Here is a 15,506-nt window from a genome sequence, read left to right as displayed (position 1 = left end):
TGTGTAGGTTAGGTGGATTGGCCATGCTAAATTGCCCCTTAGTGTCCAAAGATGTACAGGTTAGGTGGATTGGCCATGCTAAATTGCCCCTTAGTGTCCAAGATGTACAGGTTAGGTGGATTGGCCATGCTAAATTGCCCCTTAGTGTCCAAAGATGTACAGGTTAGGTGGATTGGCCATGCTAAATTGCCCCTTAGTGTCCAAAGATGGACAGGTTAGGTGGATTGGCCATGCTAAATTGCCCCTTAGTGTCCAAAGATGTACAGGTTAGGTGGATTGGCCATGCTAAATTGCCCCTTAGTGGCCAAAGATATACAGGTTAGGTGGATTGGCCATGCTAAATTGCCCCTTAGTGTCCAAAGATGTGTAGGTTAGGTGGATTGGCCATGCTAAATTGCCCCTTAGTGTCCAAAGATGTGCGGGTTAGGTGGATTGGCCGTGCTAAATTGTCCCTTAGTGTCCAAAGATGTGCGGGTTAGGTGGATTGGCCATGCTAAATTGCCCCTTAGTCTCCAAAGATGTGCGGGTTAGGTGGATTGTCCGTGCTAAATTGCCCCTTAGTGTCCAAAGATGTACAGGTTAGGTGGATTGGCCATGCTAAATTGCCCTTAGTGTCAAAGATGTACAGGTTAGGTGGATTGGCCATGCTAAATTGCCCCTTAGTCTCCAAAGATGTGCGGGTTAGGTGGATTGTCCATGCTAAATTGTCCCTTAGTGTCCAAAGATGTGTAGGTTAGGTGGATTGGCTGGGCTAAATTGTCCCTTTGTGTCAGGGGGACTAGCTCGGGTAAATGCATGGGGTTATGGGGATGGGGCCTGTGTGGGATTGTGGTCGGTGCAGACTCGATGGGCCGAATGGCCTCCTTCTGCACTGTAGGGATTGTCTGAGTCTGTGATTCTATGGACGCTGTGTCTCTTCAATCCCCCCACCCCACCGCCCCCCCCCCTCCCCCATGCCGCACTCCCACACACCGCTCCTCCTTTTCTTTCCACAGGACCAGTGTGTGCTGGTGTGGTCGGCTTAAAGATGCCTCGTTACTGCCTGTTCGGGGACACGGTGAACACGGCCTCTCGCATGGAGTCCAACGGTGAAGGTACGGGCAGTCACGACCCAACACAGCGACCCCTCCACCGAGTGGCCCCTGTTTCCAGAACTAGGGGGTCATAGTTTGAGGATAAGGGGTAAACCTTTTAGGGCTGAGGTGAGGAGAAATTTCTTCACCCAGAGGGTGGTGAATGTGTGGAATTCACTCCCGCAGAAAGTAGCTGAGGCCAAAACATTGTGCGGCACTGGTGGCACAGTGGGTTAGCACTGCTGCCTCACAGCGCCAGGGAGCCGGGTTCGATTCCCGGCTCGGGTCACTGTCTGTGCGGAGTTTGCACGTTCTCCCCGTGTCTGCGTGGGTTTCCTCCGGGTGCTCCGGTTTCCTCCCACAGTCCAAAGATGTGCAGGTTAGGGTGGATTGGCCGTGCTAAATTGCCCCTTAGTGTCCAAAGATGTGCAGGTTAGATGGATTGGCCATGCTAAATTGCCCCTTAGTGTCCAAAGATGTGTAGGTTGAGTGGATTGGCCATGCTCAATTGCCCCTGAGTGTCCAAAGATGTGTAGGTTAGGTGGATTGGCCGTGCTAAATTGCCCCTGAGTGTCCAAAGATGTGCAGGTTAGGTGGATTGGCCGTGCTAAATTGCCCCTTAGTGTCCAAAGATGTGTAGGTTAGGTGGATTGGCCGTGCTAAATTGCCCCTTAGTGTCCAAAGATGTGTGGGTTAGGTGGATTGGCCGTGCTAAATTGCCACTTAGTGTCCAAAGATGTGTAGGTTAGGTGGATTGGCCGTGCTAAATTGCCCCTTAGTGTCCAAAGATGTGTGGGTTAGGTGGATTGGCCGTGCTAAATTGCCCCTTAGTGTCCAAAGATGTGTAGGTTAGGTGGATTGGCCATGCTAAATTGCCCCTTAGTGTCCAAAGATGTGTGCGTTAGGGTGGATTGGCCATGCTAAATTGCCCCTTAGTGTCCAAAGATGTGTGGGTTAGGTGGATTGGCCGTGCTAAATTGCCCCTTAGTGTCCAAAGATGTGTAGGTTAGGTGGATTGGCCATGCTAAATTGCCCCTTAGTGTCCAAAGATGTGTGGGTTAGGGTGGATTGGCCATGCTAAATTGCCCCTTTGTGTGTCAAAGGGATTTGGGTTGCGGTGGTGATAGGACCTGGGTGGGACTGTTGTCGGTGCAGGCTCGATGGGCCAAATGGCCTCCTCCTGCCCTGTAGATTCTACAATTCAAGAAAATGTAGATACAGCTCTTGGGGCTAAGGGGATCGAGGGATATGGGGGGAAGAGGGGGATCAGGGTATTGAATTCGATGATCAGCCATGCTCAAAATGAATGGGGGAGCAGGATTGAAGGGCTGAATGGCCTCCTCCTGCTTCTATGTTTGGATCATTGGGTCGAATCTCCCATTCCTGAGCGACGGTGTACGGGACAGGAGAGAAGCCTGGATCAGAGACAGAGGGAGAGAAGGGTTTGGGTCGTTGTCTGATTGAGGGGAGGACAGCGAGAGCCACGATGAAGGGGCCAATGTAATGGGGGTCACAGTGCCCAAGGTGGGCAATGCCAGCACCAGGCAGCTCCTCTCACTCTGCCCCTGTATCCTCCTCCCCAGCCTTGAAGATTCACATGTCCTCAGCAACGAAGAACGTGCTGGAGGAGTTCGGATGCTTCGAGCTGGATTTACGAGGAGATATCGAAATGAAGGTAACGGTGTGCGGGAATTGGTCAGGATGATGGACCGGCCTCAGGCTGGGGCTGGAAGCACGCAGGGAGACCCTGATACAGAGACCCTCCACCCTGATACAGAGACCCCCCACCCTGATACAGAGACCCCCCACCCTGATACAGAGACCCCCCACCCTGATACACTGTCCCCCCCCACCCTGATACAGAGACCCCCCACCCTGATACAGAGACCCCCCACCCTGATACAGAGACCCTCCACCCTGATACACTGTCCCCCCCCACCCTGATACACTGTCCCCCCCCACCCTGATACACTGTCCCCCCCCACCCTGATACAGAGACCCTCCACCCTGATACAGAGACCCCCCACCCTGATACACTGTCCCCCCCCACCCTGATAGAGAGAACCCCCACCCTGATACACTCCCCCCCCACCCTGATACAGAGACCCTCCACCCTGATACAGAGACCCCCCACCCTGATACACTGTCCCCCCACCCTGATAGAGAGATCCCCCACCCTGATACACTCCCCCCCCACCCTGATACAGAGACCCCCCCACCCTGATACAGAGACCCCCCACACTGATACACTCCCGCCCCACCCTGATACACTGTCCCCCCCCACCCTGATACAGAGATCCCCCACCCTGATACACTCCCCCCCACCCTGATAGAGAGACCCCCCACCCTGATACAGAGACCCTCCACCCTGATACAGAGACCCCCCCACCCTGATACAGAGACCCCCACCCTGATACAGAGACCCTCCACCCTGATACAGAGACCCCCACCCTGATACAGAGACCCCCCCACCCTGATACAGAGACCCCCCCACCCTGATACAGAGACCCTCCACCCTGATACAGAGACCCCCCACCCTGATACAGAGACCCCCCCACCCTGATACAGAGACCCCCCCACCCTGATACAGAGACCCCCCACACTGATACACTCCCCCCCCACCCTGATACACTGTCCCCCCCCACCCTGATACAGAGATCCCCCACCCTGATACACTCCCCCCCCACCCTGATAGAGAGACCCCCCACCCTGATACAGAGACCCCCCACCCTGATACAGAGACCCCCCACCCTGATACAGAGAACCCCACCCTGATACAGAGACCCCCCACCCTGATACAGAGACCCCCCACCCTGATAGAGAGACCCCCCACCCTGATAGAGAGACCCCCCACCCTGATACAGAGACCCCCCACCCTGATACAGAGACCCCCCACCCTGATACAGAGACCCCCCCACCCTGATACAGAGACCCCCCACCCTGATACAGAGACCCCCCACCCAGATACAGAGACCCCCCACACTGATACAGAGACCCCCACCCTGATACACTGTCCCCCCCACCCTGATAGAGAGATCCCCCACCCTGATACACTCCCACCACACCCTGATAGAGAGACCCCCCACCCTGATAGAGAGACCCCCACCCTGATACAGAGACCCCCCCACACTGATACACTCCCCCCCACCCTGATACACTGTCCCCCCCCCACCCTGATAGAGAGACCCCCCACCCTGATACACTCCCCCCCCCACCCTGATAGAGAGACCCCCCACCCTGATAGAGAGACCCCCCACCCTGATACAGAGACCCCCCACCCTGATACAGAGACCCCCCACCCTGATATAGAGACCCCCCACCCTGATAGAGAGACCCCCCACCCTGATAGAGAGACCCCCCACCCTGATACAGAGACCCCCCACCCTGATACAGAGACCCCCCACCCTGATACAGAGACCCCCCCACCCTGATACAGAGACCCCCCACCCTGATAGAGAGACCCCCCACCCTGATAGAGAGACCCCCCACCCTGATAGAGAGACCCCCCACCCTGATACAGAGACCCCCCACCCTCATACAGAGACCCCCCACCCTGATAGAGAGACCCCCCACCCTGATAGAGAGACCCCCCACCCTGATACAGAGACCCCGCCACCCTGATACAGAGACCCCCCACCCTGATACAGAGACCCCCCACCCTGATACACTGTCCCCCCCACCCTGATACACTCCCCCCCCCACCCTGATACACTGTCCACCCCACCCTGATACACTGTCCCCCTCCCACCCTGATACAGAGAGCCCCCACCCTGATACACTGTCCCCCCCACCCTGATACACTGTCCCCCCCACCCTGATACACTGTCCCCCCCACCCTGATACACTGTCCCCCCACCCTAATACACTGTCCCCCACCCCACCCTGATACACTGTCCCACCCCCACCCTGATACACTGTCCCCCCCACCCTGATACACTGTCCCCCCCACCCTGATACACTCCCCCCCACCCTGATACACTGTCCACCCCACCCTGATACACTGTCCACCCCACCCTGATACACTGTCCCCCCCACCCTGATACACTGTCCCCCCCACCCTGATACACTCCCCCCCCACCCTGATACACTCCCCCCACCATGATACACTGTCCCCCCCACCCTGATACACTCCCCCCACCCTGATACACTGTCCCCCCCACCCTGATACACTGTCCCCCCCACCCTGATACACTCCCCCCCACCCTGATACACTCCCCCCCACCCTGATACACTGTCCCCCCCACCCTGATACAGTGTCCCCCCCACCCTGATACACTGTCCCCCCCACCCTGATACACTCCCCCCACCCTGATACACTGTCCCCCCCAACCTGATACACTCCCCCCACCCTGATACACTGTCCCCCCCACCCTGATACACTGTCCCCCCCACCCTGATACACTGTCCCCCCCACCCTGATACACTGTCCCCCCCACCCTGATACACTCCCCCCCCCACCCTGATACACTCCCCCCACCCTGATACACTGTCCCCCCCACCCTGATACACTCCCCCCACCCTGATACACTGTCCCCCCCACCCTGATACACTGCCCCCCCACCCTGATACACTCCCCCCCACCCTGATACACTCCCCCCCACCCTGATACACTGTCCCCCCCACCCTGATACAGTGTCCCCCCCACCCTGATACGCTGTCCCCCCCACCCTGATACACTCCCCCCACCCTGATACACTGTCCCCCCCAACCTGATACACTCCCCCCACCCTGATACACTGTCCCCCCCACCCTGATACACTGTCCCCCCCACCCTGATACACTGTCCCCCCCACCCTGATACACTCCCCCCCCACCCTGATACACTGTCCCCCCCACCCTGATACACTGTCCCCCCCACCCTGATACACTCCCCCCCACCCTGATACACTGTCCCCCCACCCTGATACACTCCCCTCCACCCTGATACACTGTCCCCCCCACCCTGATACACTGTCCCCCCCCACCCTGATACACTCCCCCCCCACCCTGATACACTGTCCCCCCCACCCTGATACACTGTCCCCCCCACCCTGATACACTCCCCCCCACCCTGATACACTGTCCCCCCACCCTGATACACTCCCCCCCCCCACCCTGATACACTGTCCCCCCCACCCTGATACACTCCCCCCCCCCACCCTGATACACTGTCCCCCCACCCTGATACACTGTCTCCCCCACCCTGATACACTCCCCCCCACCCTGAAACACTGTCCCCCCCACCCTGATACACTCCCCCCCACCCTGTTACACTGTCCCCCCCACCCTGATACACTCCCCCCCACCCTGATACACTGTCCCCCCCACCCTGATACACTCCCCCCCACCCTGATACACTCCCCCCACCCTGATACACTGTCCCACCCCCACCCTGATACACTGTCCCCCCCACCCTGATACACTGTCCCCCCCACCCTGATACACTCCCCCCCACCCTGATACACTCCCCCCCACCTTGATACACTCCCCCCCCACCCTGATACACTGTCCCCCCACCCTGATACACTCCCCCCCCCACCCTGATACACTGTCCCCCCCACCCTGATACACTGTCCCCCCCACCCTGATACACTGTCCCCCCCACCCTGATACTCTGTCCCCCCCACCCTGATACACTCCCCCCCCACCCTGATACACTGTCCCCCCCACCCTGATACACCGTCCCCCCCACCCTGATACACTCCCCCCCCACCCTGATACATTCCCCCCCCCACCCTGATACACTGTCCCCCCCACCCTGATAGACTGTCCCCCCCACCCTGCTACACTCCCCCCCACCCTGATACACTCCCCCCCCCACCCTGATACACTGTCCCCCCCACCCTGATACGCTGTCCCCCCCACCCTGATACACTCCCCCCCCCACCCTGATACACTCCTCCCCCACCCTGATACACTGTCCCCCCACCCTGATACACTGTCCCCCCCACCCTGATACACTCCCTCCCACCCTGATACACTGTCCCCCCCACCCTGATACACTCCCCCCCACCTTGATACACTCCCGCCCACCCTGATACACTCCCCCCCCACCCTGATACACTCCCCCCCCACCCTGATACACTCCCCCCCACCCTGATACACTCCCCCCCCACCCTGATACACTGTCCCCCCCACCCTGATACACTGTCCCCCCCACCCTGATACACTCCCCCCCACCCTGATACACTCACCCCCACCTTGATACACTCCCCCCCCACCCTGATACACTGTCCCCCCCCACCCTGATACACTCCCCCCCCACCCTGATACACTGTCCCCCCCACCCTGATACACTCCCCCCCACCTTGATACACTCACCCCTACCCTGATACACTGTCCCCCCCACCCTGATACACTCCCCCCCACCCTGATACACTCCCCCCCACCCTGATACACTCACCCCCACCTTGATACACTGTCCCCCCACCCTGATACACTCCCCCCCCCCACCCTGATACACTGTCCCCCCCAGCCTGATACACACCCCCCCCACCCTGATACACTCCCCCCCCACCCTGATACACTGTCCCCCCCACCTTGATACACTCCCCCCCCACCCTGATACACTGTCCCCCCCACCTTGATACACTCCCCCCCCACCCTGATACACTGTCCCCCCCACCCTGATACACTGTCCCCCCCACCCTGATACACTGTCCACCCCACCCTGATACACTCCCCCCCCACCCTGATACACTGTCCCCCCCACCCTGATACACTGTCCCCCCCACCATGATACACTCCCCCCCCACCCTGATACACTCCCCCCCCCACCGTGATACACTGTCCCCCCCACCCTGATACACTGTCCCCCCCACCCTGATACACTCCCCCCCCACCCTGATACACACCCCCCCCACCCTGATACACTGTCCCCCCCACCCTGATACACTGTCCCCCCCACCCTGATACACTCCCCCCCACCCTGATACACTCCTCCCCCACCCTGATACACTCCCCCCCCACCCTGATACACTCCCCCCCCACCCTGATACACTCCCCCCCCACCCTGATACACTGTCCCCCCCACCCTGATACACTGCCCCCCCCCACCCTGATACACTGCCCCCCCCACCCTGATACACTCCCCCCCACCCTGATACATTCCCCCCCACCCTGATACACTGTCCCCCCCACCCTGATACACTGTCCCCCCCACCCTGATACACTCCCCCCCCACCTTGATACACTGTCCCCCCCACCCCGATACACTCCCCCCACCCTGATACACTGTCCCCCCCACCCTGATACACTGTCCCCCCCCCCCACCCTGATACACTGTCCCCCCACCCTGATACACTCCCCCCCCCACCCTGATACACTGTCCCCCCCACCCTGATACACTGTCCCCCCCCCACCCTGATACACTGTCCCCCCCCACCCTGATACACTGTCCCCCCCACCCTGATACACTGTCCCCCCCCCACCCTGATACACTGTCCCCCCCCACCCTGATACACTGTCCGCCCCACCCTGATACACTGTCCCCCCCACCCTGATACACTGTCCCCCCCCACCCTGATACACTGTCCCCCACCCACCCTGATACACTGTCCCCCCCCCACCCTGATACACTGTCCCCCCCACCCTGATACACTGTCCCCCCCACCCTGATACACTGTCCCCCCCCACCCTGATACACTGTCCCCCCCCACCCTGATACACTGTCCCCCCCCACCCTGATACACTGTCCCCCCCCCACGCTGATACACTGTCCCCCCCACGCTGATACACTGTCCCCCCCACCCTGATACACTGTCCCCCCCACCCTGATACACTCCCCCCCACCCTGATACACTGTCCCCCCCCACCCTGATACACTGTACCCCCCACCCTGATACACTGTCCCCCCCACCCTGATACACTGTCCCCCCCACCCTGATACACTCCCCCCCACCCTGATACACTGTCCCCCCCCACCCTGATACACTCCCCCCCACCTTGATACACTCACCCCTACCCTGATACACTGTCCCCCCCACCCTGATACACTCCCCCCCACCCTGATACACTCCCCCCCACCCTGATACACTCACCCCCACCTTGATACACTGTCCCCCCCACCCTGATACACTCCCCCCCCCACCCTGATACACTGTCCCCCCCAGCCTGATACACACCCCCCCCACCCTGATACACTCCCCCCCCACCCTGATACACTGTCCCCCCCACCTTGATACACTCCCCCCCCACCCTGATACACTGTCCCCCCCACCTTGATACACTCCCCCCCCACCCTGATACACTGTCCCCCCCACCCTGATACACTGTCCCCCCCACCCTGATACACTGTCCACCCCACCCTGATACACTCCCCCCCCACCCTGATACACTGTCCCCCCCACCCTGATACACTGTCCACCCCACCCTGATACACTCCCCCCCCACCATGATACACTCCCCCCCCACCCTGATACACTCCCCCCCCACCGTGATACACTGTCCCCCCCACCCTGATACACTGTCCCCCCCACCCTGATACACTCCCCCCCCACCCTGATACACTCCCCCCCCACCCTGATACACTGTCCCCCCCAACCTGATACACTGTCCCCCCCACCCTGATACACTCCCCCCCACCCTGATACACTCCTCCCCCACCCTGATACACTCCCCCCCCACCCTGATACACTCCCCCCCCACCCTGATACACTCCCCCCCCACCCTGATACACTGTCCCCCCCACCCTGATACACTGCCCCCCCCCCACCCTGATACACTGCCCCCCCCACCCTGATACACTCCCCCCCACCCTGATACATTCCCCCCCACCCTGATACACTGTCCCCCCCACCCTGATACACTGTCCCCCCCACCCTGATACACTCCCCCCCCACCTTGATACACTGTCCCCCCCACCCCGATACACTCCCCCCACCCTGATACACTGTCCCCCCCACCCTGATACACTGTCCCCCCCCCCCACCCTGATACACTGTCCCCCCACCCTGATACACTCCCCCCCCCACCCTGATACACTGTCCCCCCCACCCTGATACACTGTCCCCCCCCCACCCTGATACACTGTCCCCCCCCACCCTGATACACTGTCCCCCCCACCCTGATACACTGTCCCCCCCCCACCCTGATACACTGTCCCCCCCCACCCTGATACACTGTCCGCCCCACCCTGATACACTGTCCCCCCCACCCTGATACACTGTCCCCCCCCACCCTGATACACTGTCCCCCACCCACCCTGATACACTGTCCCCCCCCCACCCTGATACACTGTCCCCCCCACCCTGATACACTGTCCCCCCCACCCTGATACACTGTCCCCCCCCACCCTGATACACTGTCCCCCCCCACCCTGATACACTGTCCCCCCCCCACGCTGATACACTGTCCCCCCCACGCTGATACACTGTCCCCCCCACCCTGATACACTGTCCCCCCCACCCTGATACACTCCCCCCCACCCTGATACACTGTCCCCCCCCACCCTGATACACTGTCCCCCCCACCCTGATACACTGTCCCCCCCACCCTGATACACTGTCCCCCCCACCCTGATACACTCCCCCCCACCCTGATACACTGTCCCCCCCCACCCTGATACACTGTCCCCCCCACCCGATACACTGTCCCCCCCACCCTGATACACTGTCCCCCCCACCCTCATACACTCCCCCCCACCCTGATACACTGTCCCCCCCCACCCTGATACACTGTCCCCCCCACCCTGATACACTGTCCCCCCCACCCTGATACACTGTCCCCCCCACCCTGATACACTCCACCCCCACCCTGATACACTGTCCCCCCCACACTGTCCCCCCCACCCTGATACACTGTCCCCCCCACCCTGATACACTCCCCCCACCCTGATACACTGTCCCCCCCACCCTGATACACTCCCCCCACCCTGATACACTCCCCCCCCACCCTGATACACTCCCCCCCACCCTGATACACTCCCCCCCCACCCTGATACACTGTCCCCCCCACCCTGATACACTCCCCCCACCCTGATACACTGTCCCCCCCACCCTGATACACTCCCCCCCACCCTGATACACTCCCCCCCACCCGGATACACTGTCCCCCCCACCCTGATACACTCCCCCCCACCCTGATACACTGTCCCCCCCACCCTGATACACTGTCCCCCACCCTGATACACTCCCCCCCCACCCTGATACACTGTCCCCCCACACCCTGATACACTTGTCCCCCCACCCTGATACACTGTCCCCCCCACCCTGATACACTGTCCCCCCTCCCTGATACACTGTCCCCCCCACCCTGATACACTGTCCCCCCACCCAGATACACTGTCCCCCCCACCCTGATACACTGTCCCCCCCACCCTGATACACTGTCCCCCCCACCCTGATACACTGTCCCCCCAACCTGATGCACACTCACACCCCACCCCGTTACAGTTTCCCCTCTCACTGTTACATAGGTACAGCACGGGGTTAGATACAGAGTAAAGCTCCCTCTACACTGTCCCCATCAAACACTCCCAGGACAGGTACAGCACGGAGTTAGATACAGAGTAAAGCGCCCTCTACACTGTCCCCCATCAAACACTCCCAGGACAGGTACAGCACAGGGTTAGATACAGAGTAAAGCTCCCTCTACACTGTCCCCATCAAACACTCCCAGGACAGGTACAGCACGGGGTTAGATACAGAGTAAAGCTCCCTCTACACTGTCCCCCATCAAACACTCCCAGGACAGGGACAGCACGGGGTTAATAAGCACTGAGCAGTCGTCAGCAAATCCTCCCACTAACTCGCTTCATCTCCACGGTGACGCCCCTGACAAGACAAAAGCAATAAACGTGCTGTGCTGCTGGACTGCACCGGCAAAAGCAAAATCCCGAGGCTGCTGGAATTCCGAAATGAAACCAGGAAGTGCAGGAAATACTCAGCTGTCCGGGTGGAGAGAGAGAGGAAAAAAACGGGCTTGACGGTTTCTGCTTGGTGACCGTTGTTTATCGGTGACCCGAAACCTCGGCCGCCATTGTCCGGTCCCGGAATTCCCGGCCCCCGGTCAACGGTCCGTCGGACATTCCGCCCCGCCCTCTGTCCAATCCCTGCCGCGGGGATGGGCCTCAAATGTCCGCGCCGGGATCTCTGTTTCACCGTCCCCGCAGCTGCCGGACTGACCGAGGATTTCCGGCGTTTTCTGTTCCTCAGGGAAACCCCCCCCCGGTTCCCCTCCTGTTCACTCTCGCCACTCTGCCCAAGTCACAGAATGGAAGGGTTAAAAGCTTCCAAAGTGCAGTCCGCGCCTCGCTGGCAACACTCACGAACCCTCCTGTTAATTCACACCTTTCTCGCACAGAAGATTGAGAGACAATCTCAACAAAGCATAGAAAACCCTTACAGGGCAGACGCAGGAAGGGGGGGTCCCCCCCCCCCCCCCCCCGCCGCTCCACCCCCCGGCTGGGGAGGGTCCAGTCCAGAGAGAGGGGACACATTCTCAGGATAAGGCGGGGAGACCATTTCGGATTGAGATGGAGGAGGAATTTCTTCACTGAGGGTGCCGAATCTTTGGAATTCTCTGTCCCAATGGAGACGCGATCCCAGATTATCTTCAAAGAGAGAGATGGATAGATTTCTAGATGTTAAAGATATCAAGGGATGTGAGGACAGTGTGTGGATCGTGTACCGTTTTGGTCAAGTGATTAGATTTCGTTTGATTTATTATTGTCACATGTATTGGGATACAGTGAAAAGTATTGTTTCTTGCGCGCTATACAGACAAAGCATACCGTTCATAGAGTACATAGGTTTCATTTACTATTACATAGAAACCCGACAGTGCAGAAGGAGGCCATTCGGCCCATCGAGTCTGCACCGACCACAATCCCACCCAGGCCCTACCCCCACATATTTACCCGCTAACTACGCATCTCAGGGACAATTTTTTAACCTGGCCAATCAACCTAACCCGCACATCTTTGGACTGTTTTGTCACATGTATTGGGATACAGTGAAAAGTATTGTTTCTTGCGCGCTATACAGACAAAGCATACCGTTCATAGAGTACATAGGTTTGATTTACTATTGTCACATGTATTGGGATACAGTGAAAAGTATTGTTTCTTGCGCGCTATACAGACAAAGCATACCGTTCATAGAGTACATAGATTTGATTTATTATTGTCACATGTATTAATATACAGTGAAAAGTATTGTTTCCTGCACACTATACAGACAAAGCATACCGTTCATAGAGAAGGAAAGGAGAGAGTGCAGAGTGTAGTGTTACAGTCATAGCTAGGGTGTAGAGAAAGATCAACTTAATGCGAGGTAGGTCCATTCAAAAGTCTGATGGCAGCAGGAAAGAAGCTGTTCTTGAGTCAGTTGGTACGTGACCTCAGACTTTTGTATCTTTTTCCTGACGGAAGAAGGTGGAAGAGAGAATGTCCGGGGTGTGTGGGGGTCCTTAATTATGCTGGCTGCTTTTTCCGAGGTAGCGGGAAGGGTAGACAGAGTCAATGGATGGGAGGCTGGTTTGTGTGATGGATTGGGCTACATTCATGACCTTTTGTAGTTTCTTGTGGTCTTGGGCAGAGCAGGAGCCCAGACCAAGCTGTGATACAACCAGAAAGAATGCTTTCTATGGGGCATCTGTAAAAGTTGGTGAGAGTCGTAGCTGACATGCCAAATTTCCTTAGTTTTAACTGTGTACAGTTCTGGTCACCCTATTATAGAAAGGATATTATTAAACTAGAAAGAGTCACAGAAAGGCTTACATTAACACTGCATTGAATACAGGAGTTGGGACATCTTGTTGAACTTGTACAAGACATTGGTAAGGCCACAGTTGGAATACTGTGTACAGTTCTGGTCACCCTATTATAGAAAGGATATTATTAAACTAGAAAGAGTGCAGAAGAGATTTACTAGGATGCTACTGGGACTTGATAGTTTGAGTTATAAGGAGAGGCTGGATAGACTGGGACTTTTTTCTACGGAGCGTAGGAGGCTGGGGGGTGATCTTATAGCGGTCTATAAAATAATGAGGGGCACAGATCAGCTAGATAGTCAATATCTTTTCCCAAAGGTAGGGGAATCTAAAACTAGAGGGCATAGGTTTAAGGTGAGGGGGGAGAGATACAAAAGGGTCTCTCTCTTTTGTAGAGAGAGGGGCAATTTTTTCACACAGAGGGTGGCGAGTGTCTGGAACGAGCTGCCAGAGGCAGTAGTAGAGGAGGGTACAATTTTGTCTTTTAAAAAGCATTTAGACAGTTACATGGGTACGATGGTTATAGAGGGATATGGGCCAAACGCGGGCAATTGGGACTCGCTTCGGGGTTTTAAAAAAAGGGGCAGCATGGACAAGTTGGGCTGAAGGGCCTGTTTCCATGCTGTAAACCTCTATGACCACAAGGAAAGAATGAGTGCAGGGGTAAGACGCAGGCCGCGTGTATCGAGTGGTGGAACCTCTCCCTCGCTGCCCCAGACTGCCGGCTGTGAGGCTGTAACTGGGTAAAGGCGCTGGGGCAGCAGTGTCTCTGATCCCGTCTCCTCTTGTCTTTCAGGGGAAAGGAAAGATGAGGACGTACTGGCTGCTGGGAGAGCGTCCCGCCAGCGGTCATGGCTGACCTCCCACCGCGACCTTTCCCGTCCGCCCCCCGCTGCCTCGCAAAGCCCCTTCTTCAGTTTCCTGTGTGTGTGCCTCTCCCAGGCCGTCTCTCGGTGTCCGGGACGAAGGAGAGTCTTTTGCCAGGACTGTGGTGGAGTGCGTCGACCTGGACCCCGATGGTGCTGCCCGGGTGCGGGAGAAGGGGAGAATCTTACGCTTGACTCTGACTAGAGCACTCCTGTCATCTTTGTTCGTCTGTTGTGACTCTTGTAAGTTGCTCAGAGACTCGCAACTTTACAGCTGGTTCCTGTCTACTCAATTAAAAGCAGAAATGTGAATCTATCAGTGAATTCTGTGCATCTGCCTCTCTCATTCTCTGCCTCCTCTGTCCCTCTCTCTCTTTCCCTCTCTCTCTCTACCTCTTTCTCTATCCCTCTCTTTCCCTCTCTCTCTCTCTCTGTCTCTCTCTCTCTCTTTCCCTCTCTCTTCCTCTCTCTGTGTCTCTCTCTTTCTTCCTCTCTCTCTGTCTCTCAGTTTCTCTCTGCCTCCCCTCCCTCCACTCTCTCTTTCTGTCTCTCTCTCTCTCTCTGCCTCCTCTTTCTACACTCTGTCTCTCCCTTTCGCTCTCTCTCTCTCGGCCTCTCAGATTCTCTGCCTCCTCCTCTCTTTCTCTTTCCCTGTCTGTGCCTCTCTCTTTCTTGTCTGCTCGGTCTCCCTCTCTCTCTCTGTCCCTCTCTCTCTCTCTCTGTCCCTCTCTCTCTCTCTCTCTCTGTCCCTCTCTCTCTCTCCCTTTCTCTGTCCCTCTCTCTCTCTCCCTCTCTGTCTCTCTCTCTCTCTCTGTCCTCTCTCTCTCTCTCTGTCCCTCTCTCTCTCTCTCTCTGTCCCTCTCTCTCTCTCCCTTTC

The 15,506-nt window shown here is 57.9% G+C and overlaps 1 protein-coding gene across 1 annotated transcript in view; it reads left to right on the top strand.

Annotated features, from left to right (window-relative positions):
* The window catches only part of LOC144485834 (atrial natriuretic peptide receptor 1-like), an 89,097-nt gene extending 74,146 nt beyond the window's left edge, over positions 1–14,951 (top strand). Inside the window, exons 20-22 of the mRNA XM_078203907.1 lie at positions 996–1,094; positions 2,657–2,748; positions 14,560–14,951. Of these exons, the coding sequence (XP_078060033.1) occupies positions 996–1,094; positions 2,657–2,748; positions 14,560–14,622 (254 nt within the window). The 3' untranslated portion in view covers positions 14,623–14,951. The remainder of the gene's footprint in view (positions 1–995; positions 1,095–2,656; positions 2,749–14,559) is intronic.
* The last annotated feature ends 555 nt before the right edge of the window (positions 14,952–15,506 follow it).

This window comes from Mustelus asterias, unplaced genomic scaffold (genome assembly GCF_964213995.1).
Source record: "Mustelus asterias unplaced genomic scaffold, sMusAst1.hap1.1 HAP1_SCAFFOLD_229, whole genome shotgun sequence".
In the NCBI taxonomy this organism is placed as follows: Eukaryota; Metazoa; Chordata; class Chondrichthyes; order Carcharhiniformes; family Triakidae; genus Mustelus; species Mustelus asterias.
This window is presented reverse-complemented; position numbering and strand designations above follow the sequence as displayed.